This window comes from Chamaea fasciata, unplaced genomic scaffold (assembly GCF_029207755.1).
Source record: "Chamaea fasciata isolate MVZ Bird 193981 ecotype frontalis unplaced genomic scaffold, bChaFas1.0.hap1 SCAF_2, whole genome shotgun sequence".
Classification (NCBI taxonomy): Eukaryota; Metazoa; Chordata; class Aves; order Passeriformes; family Sylviidae; genus Chamaea; species Chamaea fasciata.
In genome coordinates, this window is record NW_027094087.1 from 16,504,646 (window position 1) to 16,519,711 (window position 15,066).

At 51.8% G+C, this 15,066-nt stretch overlaps 1 protein-coding gene across 4 annotated transcripts; it reads right to left on the reverse strand.

Moving 5' to 3' along the window:
* Positions 1-208: 208 nt before the first annotated feature.
* On the reverse strand, positions 209-15,053 carry RNF121 (ring finger protein 121). 4 transcript variants are annotated; one of them, XM_066209427.1, is made up of 9 exons: positions 14,902-15,053; positions 10,156-10,193; positions 7,738-7,879; positions 6,149-6,303; positions 5,565-5,672; positions 5,008-5,128; positions 2,925-3,058; positions 1,269-1,370; positions 209-947 (listed from the first exon to the last, which is right to left on the reverse strand). In XM_066209427.1, exons 1-9 carry the CDS (start codon positions 15,004-15,006, stop codon positions 827-829), a joined length of 1,026 nt encoding a protein of 341 aa, XP_066065524.1. In that variant the 5' UTR covers positions 15,007-15,053; the 3' UTR covers positions 209-826. The 4 variants fall into 4 exon arrangements, with proteins under 4 accessions (XP_066065524.1, XP_066065532.1, XP_066065522.1 ...); XM_066209435.1 differs by having other exon boundaries at positions 209-970; positions 14,788-14,919; XM_066209425.1 differs by having other exon boundaries at positions 14,797-14,912.
* Positions 15,054-15,066: the final 13 nt, after the last annotated feature.

Sequence of the window (15,066 nt, forward strand, 5' to 3'; positions counted from 1 at the left end):
ACACCAGCACCAGCCCAACCTTCACTCCATCCCTTTTATTCCAGTGCCAAGAGCAATACCCAGTGAGGGCGGACCTGCGCCCTGGGGCAGGGGCACCCGCTCTTGGCAGCTCTTGACATACTGTTACCATCACCCAAAAGGGCACAGAGAGGAACAGGACTGGCCCCACTCCATGCCTTGGCTGACCCCCCCCCCCCCCCGCCCCCCGAGCAGTCAGGGGATACCACTGGACTCCAGGGAGGAAACACAGAAAATCTGGGAGCATATAAAAGGGTTCCTCAAGGCAGAGCCCGCCATCACCATGCCAGAGAGCAGCTTGGTTCCTGTTGGCATACTCATGGTGCCCAGAGCAGACCTGGTATCCGGGGGTAGCCAGGCGACCTTCCATCCCCTTTCAGGGCGCTGGGCTCCAGCCTCTCCTCCACAGCCCCCATATCCCATCCTCGCTGCCAGCAAGGCTGCTCCAGGGTGCTGACGTTGGAGCCGGCAAAGCCTTGACCCTTCTTCCCATGGCCTCCCCTGACAGAGTGGCAGGAGGGAGCTGGAGAACAGCCCCCAGCCCAAAGCTCAGCCCAGCAGGGCTCTGCAAAGGACTGGAGAAGGGCAGGGAAAGGGGACATGTGTCTCTTTTTGGCTGCAATAGAAAGTTTTAAATATGCTCATTAAAAGAATTGCTTTTTAAAAAAGTCCTCCTCTAGCCCTGGCAGGAGGGGCCCCGATGTTGCTGTCCTTGGGGGTGGCCAAGGTCCTGAGAGGTGACGGAGCAAAGCCAGCATCCCCAGTGGCAATGTCCTCTTGTGGTTTCGTGGCTCCCCACTGCCTGCCCTTACTCCAGCCCCAGGATGTAGTTGATTCCCTGGACCAGTCCAATGATCACTGGCTGCCAGGCCACCAAGTAGCGCAGCCAGTCCAGCAGCTGCCCGTACATGACATGTGGTCTCTCCCAGCTGGGCAGGAAGGAGTTAAAGAGCTGTGGGGAAATGGATGAGAAAAGCATGGCCACCCACAAGCCACCCAAAGGTGCCCCAAAGCAGGGACAGAGAACACAGGTGCCCAGGGAGGGATGGACAAGCACTCAGGGAAGGACAGACATGGGTCCTCATGGAGGGACAGCTGTGGCCAGGCTTGCCTTGGGTTTTGCAGGGTCTCTGCCACAGCCACATGCTGCAGTGATCTACTCAGGGTGCCAGGCAAGCCTCTTGCCCCTTCTGTGCTCTACCCACTGCTTCCCTTCCCAAAGTGCTGGCTCCCAGTAGGAGAAAGGATACGGATTACTGAACATCCTCTTGAGATCCACCTTCTCTTTGCAGTATGGACATGTCTGCTTCTTCCCGACAATGCACCAGCCCCGGATGCAGAACTCATGAAACCTGGGGAGTGGCACGTTAAGGGGAACTGGAAGAAGAGGGGGATACACAGCTCAATGTGGAGGAAACCACCAAGCCCAAGGAAGTCCCCCCTGAGCCATGGAAACATTCTGCCATTTGAGGATGGTACATTGCACAAACCACAACCCTTTCCAAGGTGCAGCAGCTTCCAGGAAAAGGGGAAGGATCTCACGGGACAGCAGGACAGAACCAGGGTGGTAGCATGAAGGCCCTGACCAATGCATGGGCACCAGGGAGATTCAAACTCTTTAGTGATGGTGCCCAAGCGCTGAGAAAGTTTGGACAGCCTGGGAAAGCTCTGTGAACTGCATGCATTTTGGAAGCCTTCTTCAAAGGCTTCCTGGAGATTAACATTTAAGGAATTTCTCCGTAAGTAAGGGTCTGACTTACAGGTGCATGCTATGCTCTGTCACAACCATTTGCACAACCTGAGAACACCCTGGAGAAGTTACAGGAAAACATGAGGTAGCTGCAGCTGACTCTGCCACATACAGGGGTGTCACTGAGTGAATAAACTTGCCCCAGAATTATCTCTGCTGCTCAAACCATGGAAGAATGCCAGGGAGCAGCAACAGGAGTCATGTCCTTGTCAGTGATGCAGGAGTGCCCAGCCAGCCGTTGTCCCTGAGGACCACCAGGAGCACCAATCAGCTCCTATGGTAGCCACACCATCCCAAGCTGCAGCAGTTCCGGGGTCTTGCACAGTGTCAGCCATAAATCTCACCAACACTTTACAAGAGTTAAATTTAGGCTCTGAGTTTTGCCAGCATGACCTTTGCTCAGGCCCAGTTTGGAAACCACCTCGCAGGCAGTGCCAGAGGACATCCTATCTCCACACTGAATCACCATGGGTAAAATCCCTGACTCACTGCCCCAGCTGGGGCTGAGCACCAACCAGGACTTCAGTTTCAAAACACACTTCCCATCAATCAGCTGACATGAAGGGCTGAGTGACTCCAGTGTGCTGGAAACCCTGGAGGAGTTCTGAAGAAGGAGGAAGCTGCTGGGCTGTGACCATAGCAGGTAGCAATCAGCATTCCTGGACCAGGGGGCTGTTTTCACGGGGGGTCAGCAGTGTTTCCCCACAATTCTTCCTTATGGACACTCAGAACCCACTGCATTGCGTCTCTGATGAGGGGCCAGGGTAGCATGGAGCAGGGATGCCTCATGTCCTGACCTCACACCATCACTTCCCCTACAACATTTGCTAGGGACACTGCCAGGCAGATGGGTCACAGCAGATTTGGAAAAAGCAAGTAAAAACTGAGCTGCAGCTCCATGGCTCAGCTGAGGTAGCTGGGGAGGAGAAGGAAGAGGAAACAATCACTTGTTACTGGCAAAGAAGTAATTTCAGGGACACCTCTTCCCATGCCAAGTCAGTGATGACATAGGCATAGATCACATGCAAATTTAGCTGGATAGCCCCAAGTCTGAGCACAGGCATTTCTTCACCCAGTGCATGGGACAGGAGCTCCCTGCTGCCCACCCCAGTGTGGGGCCAGTGAGGCAGGGGCAGGCACCTGCAGAGAAGGATACACATGATTGCAGGAGAGGCGGTAGGTGTTCTCAATGATCCCTTCCTCATTGACATCCACGAAGATCTGCTGGCCACAGACGGCACAGACGCTGTCGGAGAGGTGCTTGGTGGGCATCCCTGAGGCGCTGTAGAACTGAGCGAGGGCAGAGCACAGGGAGAGTGGTGACAGTGGCAGGGCATGTGTCCCGCACCCATGGTGGCACAGCTAAGCTCTAAGGAGGGCTGGGGCAGCACCTCAGGAGTCCAGCCCTGGCTTTTGGGGCTTAAAAATCTTGTTACAGGTCTGGCTGTACAACTACAACAGGACAGCTGCTCAGTGATGCAGTGGCCCATCACACCCCAGCCCCATGCACCCCCTCCCCATGTTGAGGGGCCACCCCTCTTTGCACTCCAACAGCCAGGTGGGTATTCAGCTACCTGCCAGGGCCGTGCACCCAGGGCAGAAACTAGGGGAGAGTGCAGGACAAGCTAGAGGTCACAGCTTTGACCCAGAACTACAACCTTGGGCTGCTAGTTAGATACAGCCCCCACTTCCAGCCCTGCAGGTCCCTGAAACTCATTCAGCAAAGCGCAGAGCAGCTGCCCCTCTCCATTTCCAAGTCTGATGGCTCAGCACAGGCCTGACACAACACGGAGAGTGCAGGCACAAAACCAGGTCCCACACACTCCAGCTGCAAGGGACCCTACAGGATCATGGAGTCAAACTCTCCGCTCCATTGCACTACCCGAAACTAAACAATATGATTAAGAGACTCTTCGAACTCTGGCAGACTTGATGACGTGATCATGTCCCTGGGGAGCTTGTTCCCTCTGGGTAAATAACCTTTACCCCATGTCCAACCTGCACATCACCTGATTCAGCTTCACTTCATTTCCTCATGGCTTATTGCTGGACAACCACCTCCCCTGGCCACACACTGATGCACCCCAGGACACAGCTGGTGCTTTTAGCTGCCAGGACACACTACTTACTCACATTCAACCCAAACTCCCTAATCCCTTTCCAGAGAACTTTCTCTGGACTCTTATTCCCAAATTTGTCCCTACAACCAGGATTACACCATCCCAGGTGGGGAATCTGGCACTTGCCCTTGTTCAATTTCACACAGCTGATGCTTGCCCAGCTCTCTCTCCAAGGAGGTCACAGCTCCTCCTGGTTTAGTATCATCAGCAAAACATGCCTCTGGCAGAGTCCTGGCACAGCTTTGCTCTGAGTATCCAACAGAGCCCTGAGAATCTAAGAGAGACCTAAGCTGTGCCAAGGTGTCCTAGTGTGGCAGACCAGGGCCTAGAGCAGCACAAGGAGCAGTAGAAGAAAGCTCATAAACAAGGAAACAAAGTCCAGGACCCTAAACAGCTGCTGAAAAGAAGAAACATGACCTACTCCACTGCTGTCCTAGGTCATGTATTTTTGGTGGGGTGGGTTATTTTGATACCAGGAGTGGGTGACAGATTTTAGGCCACTGTGTCCTCTGTCCACAGGGACAGCTAAAGTTGCAGCAGGTACAAGGCAGGAAGCCCACAGCGTGAATCCTTCCCTGGTGGCTGCAGGTCACAAGTTAATGCAAGCACAGTAGTGTTAGAAATGGGAATGTTCATTGGCACTGGAGATTTTAAAGGCCCAGGAAAAGAAATATTTGTCAGTTTAGCAGGGCTATTCCACTTCTCCATAGAACAAGAGAATGGCTTGGGTTGGAAGGGACCTTGAAGGTCACCCAGTTCCAACCTCCTTTCGTGGGCAGGGAAACCTTCCACTAATCCAGGTTGTTACAAACTCCATCCAGTCTGGCCTGTAACACTTCCAGGGGATGGGGCAGCCACAGCTTCTCTGGGAAATCTGTGCCAGTGTCTCACCACCCTCACAGGGAAGAACTTCTTGTCCTGGAGATGGGACCCTGCAGAGGCTGCGCTCTTCAGGAAGGATATCAGAGCAACTCTTGTTACATTAGATCCAGTGACCCTTCGTTGAGGGGGGGAACTCCCATTTGAGGAAAGCCAAAACTGCTGCTGAGACCAACATGCTTCACGCCCCCTGATATGGGGCCCAACTCTGGCCTAGGGGACAGTCCATCGTGAACTCACCCCGATGGTCGAGGCCATGTAATCTGCACACATCTCAGCAAAGTCCCGTTCCAGCACTCCATAGTAAAGACCGTAGAAGAGGAGGGAGATGCCAAAGTCCATTGCATCTTCGGGTTTGATTCTACAACAGAAAAACCATCAACGAGGCTTTTTGAGGGTAAAGCCACTCTAACCATATTCCAGAGAATGTGTTATTCCAGAGAAGCAGCTGACCTCTCTAACAATGAAGCTAGTTTGGGCTAGAGTTCTCTGCCACCACCCATGGACTGGCTGCTTCTTGCAGTATAGCCAAAAAAAATGCCACTGCTGCCCCCAAGCTGGACACCACGGAGCTGGGGGAGCTGCCAACAAGTGAGCTGGAAAGAGGGCTCTCCAGCAACCTGGACCAGTTCAGGTACCAGCACCTTACCTGTAATCCTCCCAGGAGTGAAAAGACACCCCAATAGTCTCTTTGGCCCAATTAATCAGACTGCCAAGTAAACTGTTTTCCCAGAGTAATAGCCAAAGGTGTGTTCCACCCCATCGCCCCAGGAGTGGAAGCTGAAAGATTCACTGACCTGAATAATAAGTTAAGACCAAAAAGCGTAAACATGACAGCCATGTACCCCACGATCCCAGTAGCATAGCTGATCTTGTATATTAGTAGAAACCATTTATAAACCAGCCTGTAAAGAATTAAAACAAGTAATTTAATTACTTCATTTTTTCCTGAATCAAAGTGTGCAAATCATCTGAAGAGTTTTATTTTTCACCCGTTGTGTTTTTGCAGACACTTCACCTACCCTACACATGTGCAAGAGCTTCCGAATTCAACCTATCAAAGTCTGCTCAGTCTTGACTTCCAAACCAGAAACCTCATGATCTCCAAAGGCAATAACAAAGCATGCTGCATGCAGGGAATGCCTTGGCTGAGGACACCAGCCCATGTGGAATCTACCTTTCCACCCCCCACCGAGGTACCAGGTATACTGGGCTGGCAGCCAGCAGCCAGTTAAGTGCTTCACACCGTTTCACACGTGCAGGGCTCTCATACTCCCAGGGTGCAAAGCTTAATACACATCTGTAACAGGGAAACTGGAAAGAAATCCTTTTTAATGGTAACCCTGGGGCTTAGGAGTTTCCCCAGGAACAGCAGACAAACCTGGGTGTTGTCTGTACCAGAGGCTTTCGAGTGGCCCGGAAGGTGACAAAAGCTGTGACTGCTGAGAAGAGCACCCAGACCACCAGGAACCTCCACCAGTTCAGCTTGATAGTGAAATACAGAGGCACTACCCACATCTGGAAGAGGGTCACCATCTGCAGGAACAGAGGAGAGACATTTGGAGCTGGTTCTCTGCGCCTCAAACATCAGAAACACCCTGTCAGCTGTGGCAACCATTTTCCTGCCCGCATCAAATGGCCCTGAATTGTACCAGGAACCTGGGGAGGTTTGACCTGTGGCACCTAGAGAAGAGCTCAAAGCTCAGCGCATGAACCGGAGAGGGAACAACTGAGGGAGCTGGGAAGGCTCAGCCTGGAAAAAAGGAAACTCGGCGGGGACCTTTCTGCTCTCTGCCTCTACCTGAAAAAAGGTTATAACCAAATGGGCCCCAGTCTGTGCTCCCAGGTTACAAGTGACAGGACACTAGGAAAAGGCTGCAAGTTTTGCTAGAGAAGGTTAAGGTTGCATATTGGGAAATCTTCTTCCCAGAAAGGGTGGTGAAACCCTGGCACAGGCTGCCTGGGGCAGTGATGGAGTCAGTATCCCTGGAGGGATTTAAAAGCTGTGTGGTTGTGGCACTTGGGGACACAGTTTAGTGCAAGGCTTGGCAGTGCAGAATGAACAGTTGGACTCAATGATCTCAGAGGGCTTTTGCAACTCAAAGAGTTCCGTGGTGTTGTGAGGGAGTCAGAGGCAGCAGCCACGTGATTCTTGGTAGCAAAGGGTACAGCTGGCAGGAGAATGCAGAGGAATCATCTCCAGAGGCATGTATGGGAGATGATCCACACAAGGAGTTGTTGTAAGGCAGCTGCATAAACCTTTGGCTTCCCAGGGTCCCAACGCTGCAAGCACAGACACCTCAGACAGGTATTAGGTATTACATGAGGCAAGAAGGTTTTGCTTGCCTCTGCATGACAGCCTATTCCCAAAAGGATCTAGAGCTGGGCAGCTGAGCTCCCACAGTGCTACTGGAGGGAAACAGGCAAACAGGTTTGGTTTAAAGTTCACAGAAGACTACAGGTACTACCTGGAAACATTAAATCAATATTATTATTATTATTATGAAAAGGAAGTCAGAGTGAAGTTGCTTCAGGTAACTACCAGACCCAGACAAGCCAGTGGCATCAGCAAGTGGCAGGTCTGCTCAGCAGAGTGCTGCAGGAACCATCAAACCCAAGCTGCCAGCAGCAAGAAGCCCCCATTGCTTCCAAGGAAGCACCCATAAAATGCAGCTGCCCTCAGGACAAGCCCCAAGATCTGCTTGTCCATCCCTGCTGTTGAAGTACTATGTCACACAGAGTTATTTGCATCAGTTCCAACAGAAACCGGAGGCCTTCAGGTTCATCCATCCTCATCCCTAGCCAGAATCCCCCATGTGCTGGGAGAAACAAGGGAATGCTGGGAAGACAGGGTAATCACAACACGAGACAACAGGAAAACCAGGAACGCTTCTCTCATCAGCAACAGGAGGGCATCGCTCAGCACTCACATCCAGCGTCAGGAGCAGAAGGGCTGTGGGGGTCACTTACATTGTAGGAGCGAGGGTGCCGCTGCTTCCACTGAACCAGGAGGAGCTGTGCCACCACGAGTGTGGCGATGAGGATGAGGACCATTTCGGCATGCATTGCCTCGTGCCCGCGGTGCTTGGCATGCATCCGCACATGCTCCACCCTGCAACAACCAGGAAAAGGCGGCTGAAGAGCACACTGGCACAGACTGCATGCTGGGGTACAAACACCTCAGGAGAGCCAGGAAGACCAAATGGAAAAACAGCACTAAGAGGAATTGTGTTTGTGGACAATGCAGAGGGGAAGGGACAAAAGGCTGCTCTGGGACCAGCTCATTTCTATGCTGTGAAAGCCAAGAACAATGCTTTGCTCATCTGAGCGTGAAGGAGGTGGAGAACTCCCACTGACGTACCTGGACTAATGAACATGGAGCGCACAGTCGACAAAACACACAATCCCAGTATGGGCAAGGTTAGAAGGGACCACCAATGGGGTCATCTCTCTAAACCCTCCTGATCAAGCAGCGTCTTCTCAAAGCACACTGCAACTGTTTGACCCAGAGCGTGCGCTAATTCTCACTATCAAACCCTCAGCCTGGTTTTGGAACCACTAACACTGTTGTCCCTCTTGTCCAACAAAGGAAAGGCTGGAAGGGTCGGGGTGGAGAATGGGGGGAACACCTGACATTTGGCAAAACCCCCAAACCCCAGCAAATTGCTTCTCTCCAGCCTGAGCATTCTGGAACAAGTAATTTCCAGACTGATACTTCCCAGGCACCTGGGGTTTCTTTGCCCAGCTTGTGCTGTCTGACGAAAAACCAAGGTGGAATGAAGAGCTGTGACATCCTTATGTCTTGGTCTCTAGGTGCTAATACTGTTCAAGAAGTTAGAGGAAACAAAAAATCCAAACCTAACAAATATGCCAAATTCTCTGATTTTAAGTCATTCTCTGGAAACTAACACAGAATCACAAAATCAGGCTGCAAGGCACCACAGTGGGTCAACTGGTCCAACCTCCCTGCTCAGGCAGGATCATCCTAGACCACGTGGCACAGGATTGCATTCAGACGGTTCAGGAATATCTCCAGTGAGGGAGACTCCAAACCCTTTCTGAGCAATCTGTTCTAGTGCTCGGTTACTGCACAGGAAAGAATTTCTTCCTCATGTTCACAAGGAACATTCTGTGCATCAGTTTCTGCCTGTGGCCTCTTGAGCCATTGCTGGGCACCACTTAGCAGAGCCTGGTCCACGCTCTGATCCCTCCCTGCAGACACCGACAGACATTGATGAGGTCCCCTCTCAGTCATCTCCTCTTGAGGCTCAACAGCCCCAGCTCCCTCAGCCTTTGCTCCTAAGAGAGATGCTCCAGTCCCCTGACCATCTCTGTCACCTCCACAGGACCTGCTCCACGAGCTCCCTGTCTCTCTTGTCCTGAGGAGCTCAGAAGTGGACACAGCACTCCAGAGGTGCCTCACCAGGGCTGAGCAGAGGGTCAGGATCACTTCCTTTGACCTGCTGGCAATGCTGCTCCCAATGCATCCCAGGATCCCATTGGCCTCCTCGGCCCACAGGGCACTGCTGGCTCAGGGACAGCTTGTTCTCCACCAGGACCCCGAGGCTGTATACCTTCTCCACAGACCTGCTCCAGCAAGTTGGCCCCCAGCCTGTGTTGGTGCAACACTGAGAGTCCAGTCTGACTGTGATTTTCAATAAGCATCTGGATTAAATTGGTTTGGCTAAGGCAAAAAGGAATTTTTCAAGTCCCTTACTGCACAACAGACATTGAAGGGCTGGGAGGGTGTCCAGAGAAGGGTAAAAGAGCTGGAGAAGGGTCAAGAACACAGGTCTGGTGAGGAATGGCTGAGGGAGCTGGGGGCGCTCAGCCTGGACAAAAGGAGGTTTGGTGGGGATCTTCTTGCTCCCTACAAGACCCTGACAGGAGGGTGGGCCCAGGCAGGGGTTGGGCTCTTCTTCCAGTTAACAAGTGACGGGAAAAGAGAAAATGACATCAGGTTGTACCACAGGAGTTTTAGGATGGATTTTGGGAAAGTTTCTACACAGAAAGAGCTGTCCAGTGCAGGCATAGGCTACCCAGGGCAGCGGTGGAATCCCCATCCCTGGAGGGATTTAATAGACATGTAGACATGTGACATCTGGGGACATGGTTTAGTGGTGACCACGGCAGTGCTGGGAGAACCGTTGGACTCTATCATCTCAGAGGGCTTTTGCAAGCTAAACTATTCTATGATTCTATATTTAGCAGCAGTTTGAAAGAAAAAAAAATATTATCGCCTTTTAAGATAACTCATACCTCCCCCCATCAAAAAATAGTGATCCTTTTCTGCCCCACTGTGATCACAGGTTGTGCTGCTGGTAGCTCTGGTCAGTAGCAGGTGCTCAATTGAGCTCTATGCTCCAAATCAGCTCCCAAAACACTCACCTCCATCTCTCCTCTGGGGACAAGTGTGAAAGATCGACCTAGGGAGAAAAAAACAAACAAACAAACAACCATGAAATCAGCTGCTGGGAAACTCTAGATTCAGATGCCTTAAATAAGAAACCTCAACATGTCTATAGTGCCAGCACAGCCCAGAGCTGTCCTTCACCTTCCCAGGAAGATCAGTGACTCCGCCTGCTCCTCCGCCACTTACACTCCTGTATTTCACTGGAGCCAAAGCTCTGTCCACCATCCCATCTGAGCAGAACAGAGAACTGGCTTCAATTCACAACTCAGCCAGGTGTCTCAGGGCATAGAATGGTGATCTCAGTGAAGCCAATGCTCTCACCTATGGTAGGAGTCCAAAGTCCCACTAGGCAGCAGGACAGGGAACAGTATGTCACACACCAGCAACGAATCAACACTAAAAAGATTTTAAAATCACAGTAAAAGAAAGATTTAGGCCTTGCTTTGCTGAGGTAATTGGAAGATACTCCTAGACATCACAGGCAGGAGCTACAGAGAGCAAGGGGAGCTGCGGTTATTAGTGATGATTGACAATGGATACCACAGAATGCTTTGACTTGGAGAGACCTTAAAGCTTATTTTGCTCCAACCCTCCTCCTGTGGGGACACCGCCACTAGACCAGACTGCTCCAAGCACCACCCAACCCACCCCTGAACACCTCCAGGGATGGGGAGTTCACAGCTTCTCTGGGCAAAACCTTCCCTCGAAATCTTCACCTAACTGCTGAGGAGCCTCCAGCACCAGTCATGTCCCCACAAGGGCTCACTGACCAGGCAGCCCACCCTGACCCAAGGCACAGGGAAGGGAATCCCACAGCTCTTCCCATCACCTTTTCTTGGTGAGACACAAACTCAGATTAAATCAAGAGCAACTCATCTGGGCTGGGAACATACATGTGGGGTTTACAAATCCTCACAGTGCCAGAGACACTCCAGGATTGCTGAGGTGTTGGAGATGAAGGTTGGAAACAAGCCATAGCACGGACTGTTATCACTCTTTCCTGCACACACCGGAGATGTGTACACAAGAACAAGCTCCACCTCACCCCACTGGGTACAGGGCCACAGGCTTGGATACAGCCTTTATGCTGGGGCTCTCCCCAGCTTTGTGCAGCAGTCACCTCATCTGCCTGGTCACCACCACCAGCACACAGGTGTCCCCCAGGCAACAGCTCTGATGCCAGCCAGGCTCAGCTGAAAATGCACAGCTGCCTCCTTTCCTCTGTGGCATGTAATTATATCCCAGGGTGAGGAGGCAGATAAAAACACACGGCAGCAATCTGTCTGCCTGATGTGGAACATCTGCTGAGCTTCACCCCAGAGCAACACCTGCAAGAAATTCAGCCCTTGAGAATCAAGTCCTGAAGAAACATTTCAGGACTTAGACGCAAAATCTAAAGCTATGAAAATCCTTGTTGGAGCTCACTGGCTTGCATCAGATGCCAAGGGAAGGTGGTGACAACCTGACACCAAGGAGGGTGTTTGTATCCACCAAATTCCCCAACCACCTAAAGCAGCCACATCCAGATGCATCAATTCAGTTGCTGAGATGTAACTTGGAGCAAGAACTGCTCCAAATAAACAGGAAAAAAGGAGATTTTAAAATGTTTGCTAGTCACTGTGCACAGGAGAAGCTGAGAAACCCCTAGTGCTTGTTGGCTCCACCACAGGTCAATACCTCTATAAGCTCTGGGAATCACCTGAGTGCTCCCACTGCCTCCCCCCATGAGACCCCCACTCCTCCCAGGCTCTGCCCTCACCCTTGCTGAAGTGAGGATGAAGACATTTGACAAGCACCTTCTAACCACAGCAGTAATTTTCATTCCTATGCAGCAGCTCAGCTCACTCCTCTGTACCACACTAGCAGCCACTCCATCCAGTGTTGGTCCCATCTTACAGACTGGGATATTTACCAGCCTCTTTCCTTCAGCATCTTCACTGAATCTCCAAATTCTTCCAGTAAATGCATTCAAGCTGCCTCAGCCCCAAACCCTGTGGAAATACTGCTGGCATTGCTCAGAGCGGGCTTCTTCCGAGATGTGCTCCCAGGCCAACCAGGGATCCATGGCCCTGGACACAATTTTCTCTCAATTAGAAGGACTGAGCTTCACCAGATTCCCCAGAGCTCAAAGCTCCTGAAATAACTTTATTACGGGGGGGCCAGGACATGACAGAAAGAATGTTGGGAGGGATCTGATGACTGTCAGACAGGACTTGGCAGAGCAGCCACCCTGAGTCAGACCTTCCAGTTAACCCCTCCTTGATCTGCACACTCTCTTAGCACAGACATTTTGGACTAGGGCTAAAAACGCACAGCAATGGTGAAGGAAGCACCTGCTCTTGCTAGCAAGCATTCATTCCATTTCTAGTTTGGGGTTGAAGAACCTCTACTCCTATATCTCCCTTTACCAAGAAGGGTTTGACAAGAACATTTAGGGTGACTGAAGCAGCTCAAGATGAGCTCTACCAAGTGTTGAGGACCAGCCTACACCTGTTTCAGCATCCTCCAGCTGCCACACACAGAGCACAGGACCCAGGGTGCAACCAACTACAGCTCTTAGACAAACTTTTTGTTTTTAAAAAAAGGAATTAAGAACAATTCTTCTGCTCTTTGTCTCCTCTGTAACTCACAATCCTCTCAAAAACCTCAGCCTCCTCTGGGTGATGGCTAGAAAAAACTGGATATCTAGGACTAAAGTCCAGTCCTCTCCTTGGACGTGGTATCATGGCCTTTGGAAGAATCTCGTGCCACTCCCTGGTTTTCTGCAGGGGCTGATGCCCCAAAGCCTCCACAAACCTAGGATTCCCACCACTGGGACAGTCACAGAATAACCCCCTCTAGAAAAGCACAAAGGCTGTTGATATGGATAACACCAAAGCTGGAGCCACATGTTCCTCACAGCCCAGGGAGCTGGGAGGATCTCTGGGCAAACATACATGCCACTGTGTGCTGGCTGTAATCTACTTATGCTCTAAATCTCCAAAGGAGGCAAGAAGAATGCCTTGAGGATGGAGAATAAGCAGCTGCTGATTTCGGTTCAAAGCTCCAGAGCAACCGACAGCCCTGATCTCACCTTTCCCATTGCCCTAGCCTGAGTCTTTGTCTCCCAGCACCTATCAGGAACAACCTGAAATAAGAAGAAGACAAATCTCCACAGCGCTGTAAGTCCAACCAAGGCAGGTTGGGACAAGGCATATCCTTTAGAGAAAGTCTGAACAGATTTTGGAATCTCAATTCTGTGTTTTTTCAGCTCTTAAGACACAGGAACAAGGAGCAGGGAGTGGAAATGTCCCAACTGATCTAACATTTGGGTAAATGGAAATTAAACCTTTGCCTCCTCAGAGGCAGAGCCAGGGCCATGAGACACTCGGTGTTATTCTGGGGGAATGTTAAACTGCTTTCAGGTCCCCACCACGAGTGGCTCATCAGCAACCTGCTCTGCCCAAAGAGCTGCCAAGACCTCAGGACAATACAAGCAGATAGGTTTTGTACCAACAATTTGTGGAATCACGGGGATAAGCACGTCCTATATGCACCTCATCATTCACTGCCTCCTTGTAACACCCTCTCTGCCAGCCCCCGATGGAATGAAAAGTGGAAATTTCACTTCTGAGGATCAGAAATTTGGATCTTCCACATTTTTACATACAAAGTCACCAAGGAGTATCTTAAAATATAACCAGCAGCACCTCAAGAGTAACTGATCTGTGGTTTAATCCTCCCATCACCCTACTGCACCACTCTCCTGCAGCAACACAGGGCACAGGAAGGAGGTACAAGCTCCCACAGCTCAGCCATCCACTAGGGAATCTCCACAACTTGGTCCTGCCAGGAATCTTCAAAACAACCATCAGCATCTCAGAATTTTTAAGCCACGCCATCAATTCTCGAGAAAAGGCACAAAAAAATAAAAAACCAACAAAAACCTGACTGTACCAGCTAAATGACTTATGACCCCTGTGTTACCACTCCCACAGCGCAGACAGGATGGAATCAGGTTCTCCTGGCTCTCTACAAGCGAAGTAAAATTCCCAAGCATAAAGCACAATGAACGGTGAAGAGCCGCTGCAAAGCCCGGGGCAGAAGTACCAGAAAGTGGCACGCACACTGTGACAGACGCACCCACCCTGCTCCCAATTCCATCTTTCCAGACAGATTTTTTTTTTTTCAGTTTTGTAATTTTTCATCCCCAGGAACGCTTAAAAGCCAGCATGGGAACAACATCTGGGCCTCCATCCCTGCCCTCCTGTCCCCAGGGCCCGCACTGTCCCTGCCCTATCGACCCTCCGAAGCTCCCAGTGCCACCCTGCCCCGGGACTCTCAATGTCCTCCTACACCAAGGATCCCCCCCCAGCCTAACCTTCCCCACGCTTACTTGCCCCAAAGACCTACAAGCTCAGAGTGACCCAGAGCCGCCGCCGTCCCATTCCAGGGACCCTCCGAGCTCCTCAGCGCACATCCCTACCCCGCTCCCCCGGACCCTGCGTCCCCCAGGCCCCACGCCCGCTGCAGCTCCCCTTCACAGAGACGTCCCGCAGCCCTTCCCCACCTGCCCTGCTCTGCCCGGTTCCCCCCCACCCAGCCCCCGCCAGCCCCATTCCCCGCACCTCCTCCACCTCACGGTCAACGGGGCCGCCAACCTCCACCTCCAGCACAGCCGCCATCTTCCCCTGCCCCCCTAGTGGCCAACTCTTTCCGCCGCCGTTAGCCAATCACCGGGCGAGCTGCCGCATCTTGGGCCAATCGCTGGGCGCGGCGCTTCCCCGGCGGCCAATCAGGAGAGGAGAGGGGTGGAACGGCTGCCAGACGCGCCACTTCGGGCGCATAAAACCGGTGAGCTGTCACGGCTGGGGAGCGGCTCTCGTTTCTAGGCGCGCAGCGGGATG

Excerpts from the sequence above, each read along its gene's own strand:
- RNF121 (XM_066209427.1), bottom strand. The coding sequence starts at position 15,006 with ATGCGCCCGAAGTGGCGCGTCTGGCAGCCGTTCCACCCCTCTCCTCTC. Across the intron at positions 5,673-6,148 it reads CTGGTACAGACAACACCCAG|GCTGGTTTATAAATGGTTTC; the intron begins GTTTGTCTGCTG and ends AATTCTTTACAG. Across the intron at positions 5,129-5,564 it reads GGTCTTAACTTATTATTCAG|AATCAAACCCGAAGATGCAA; the intron begins GTCAGTGAATCT and ends TTTCTGTTGTAG.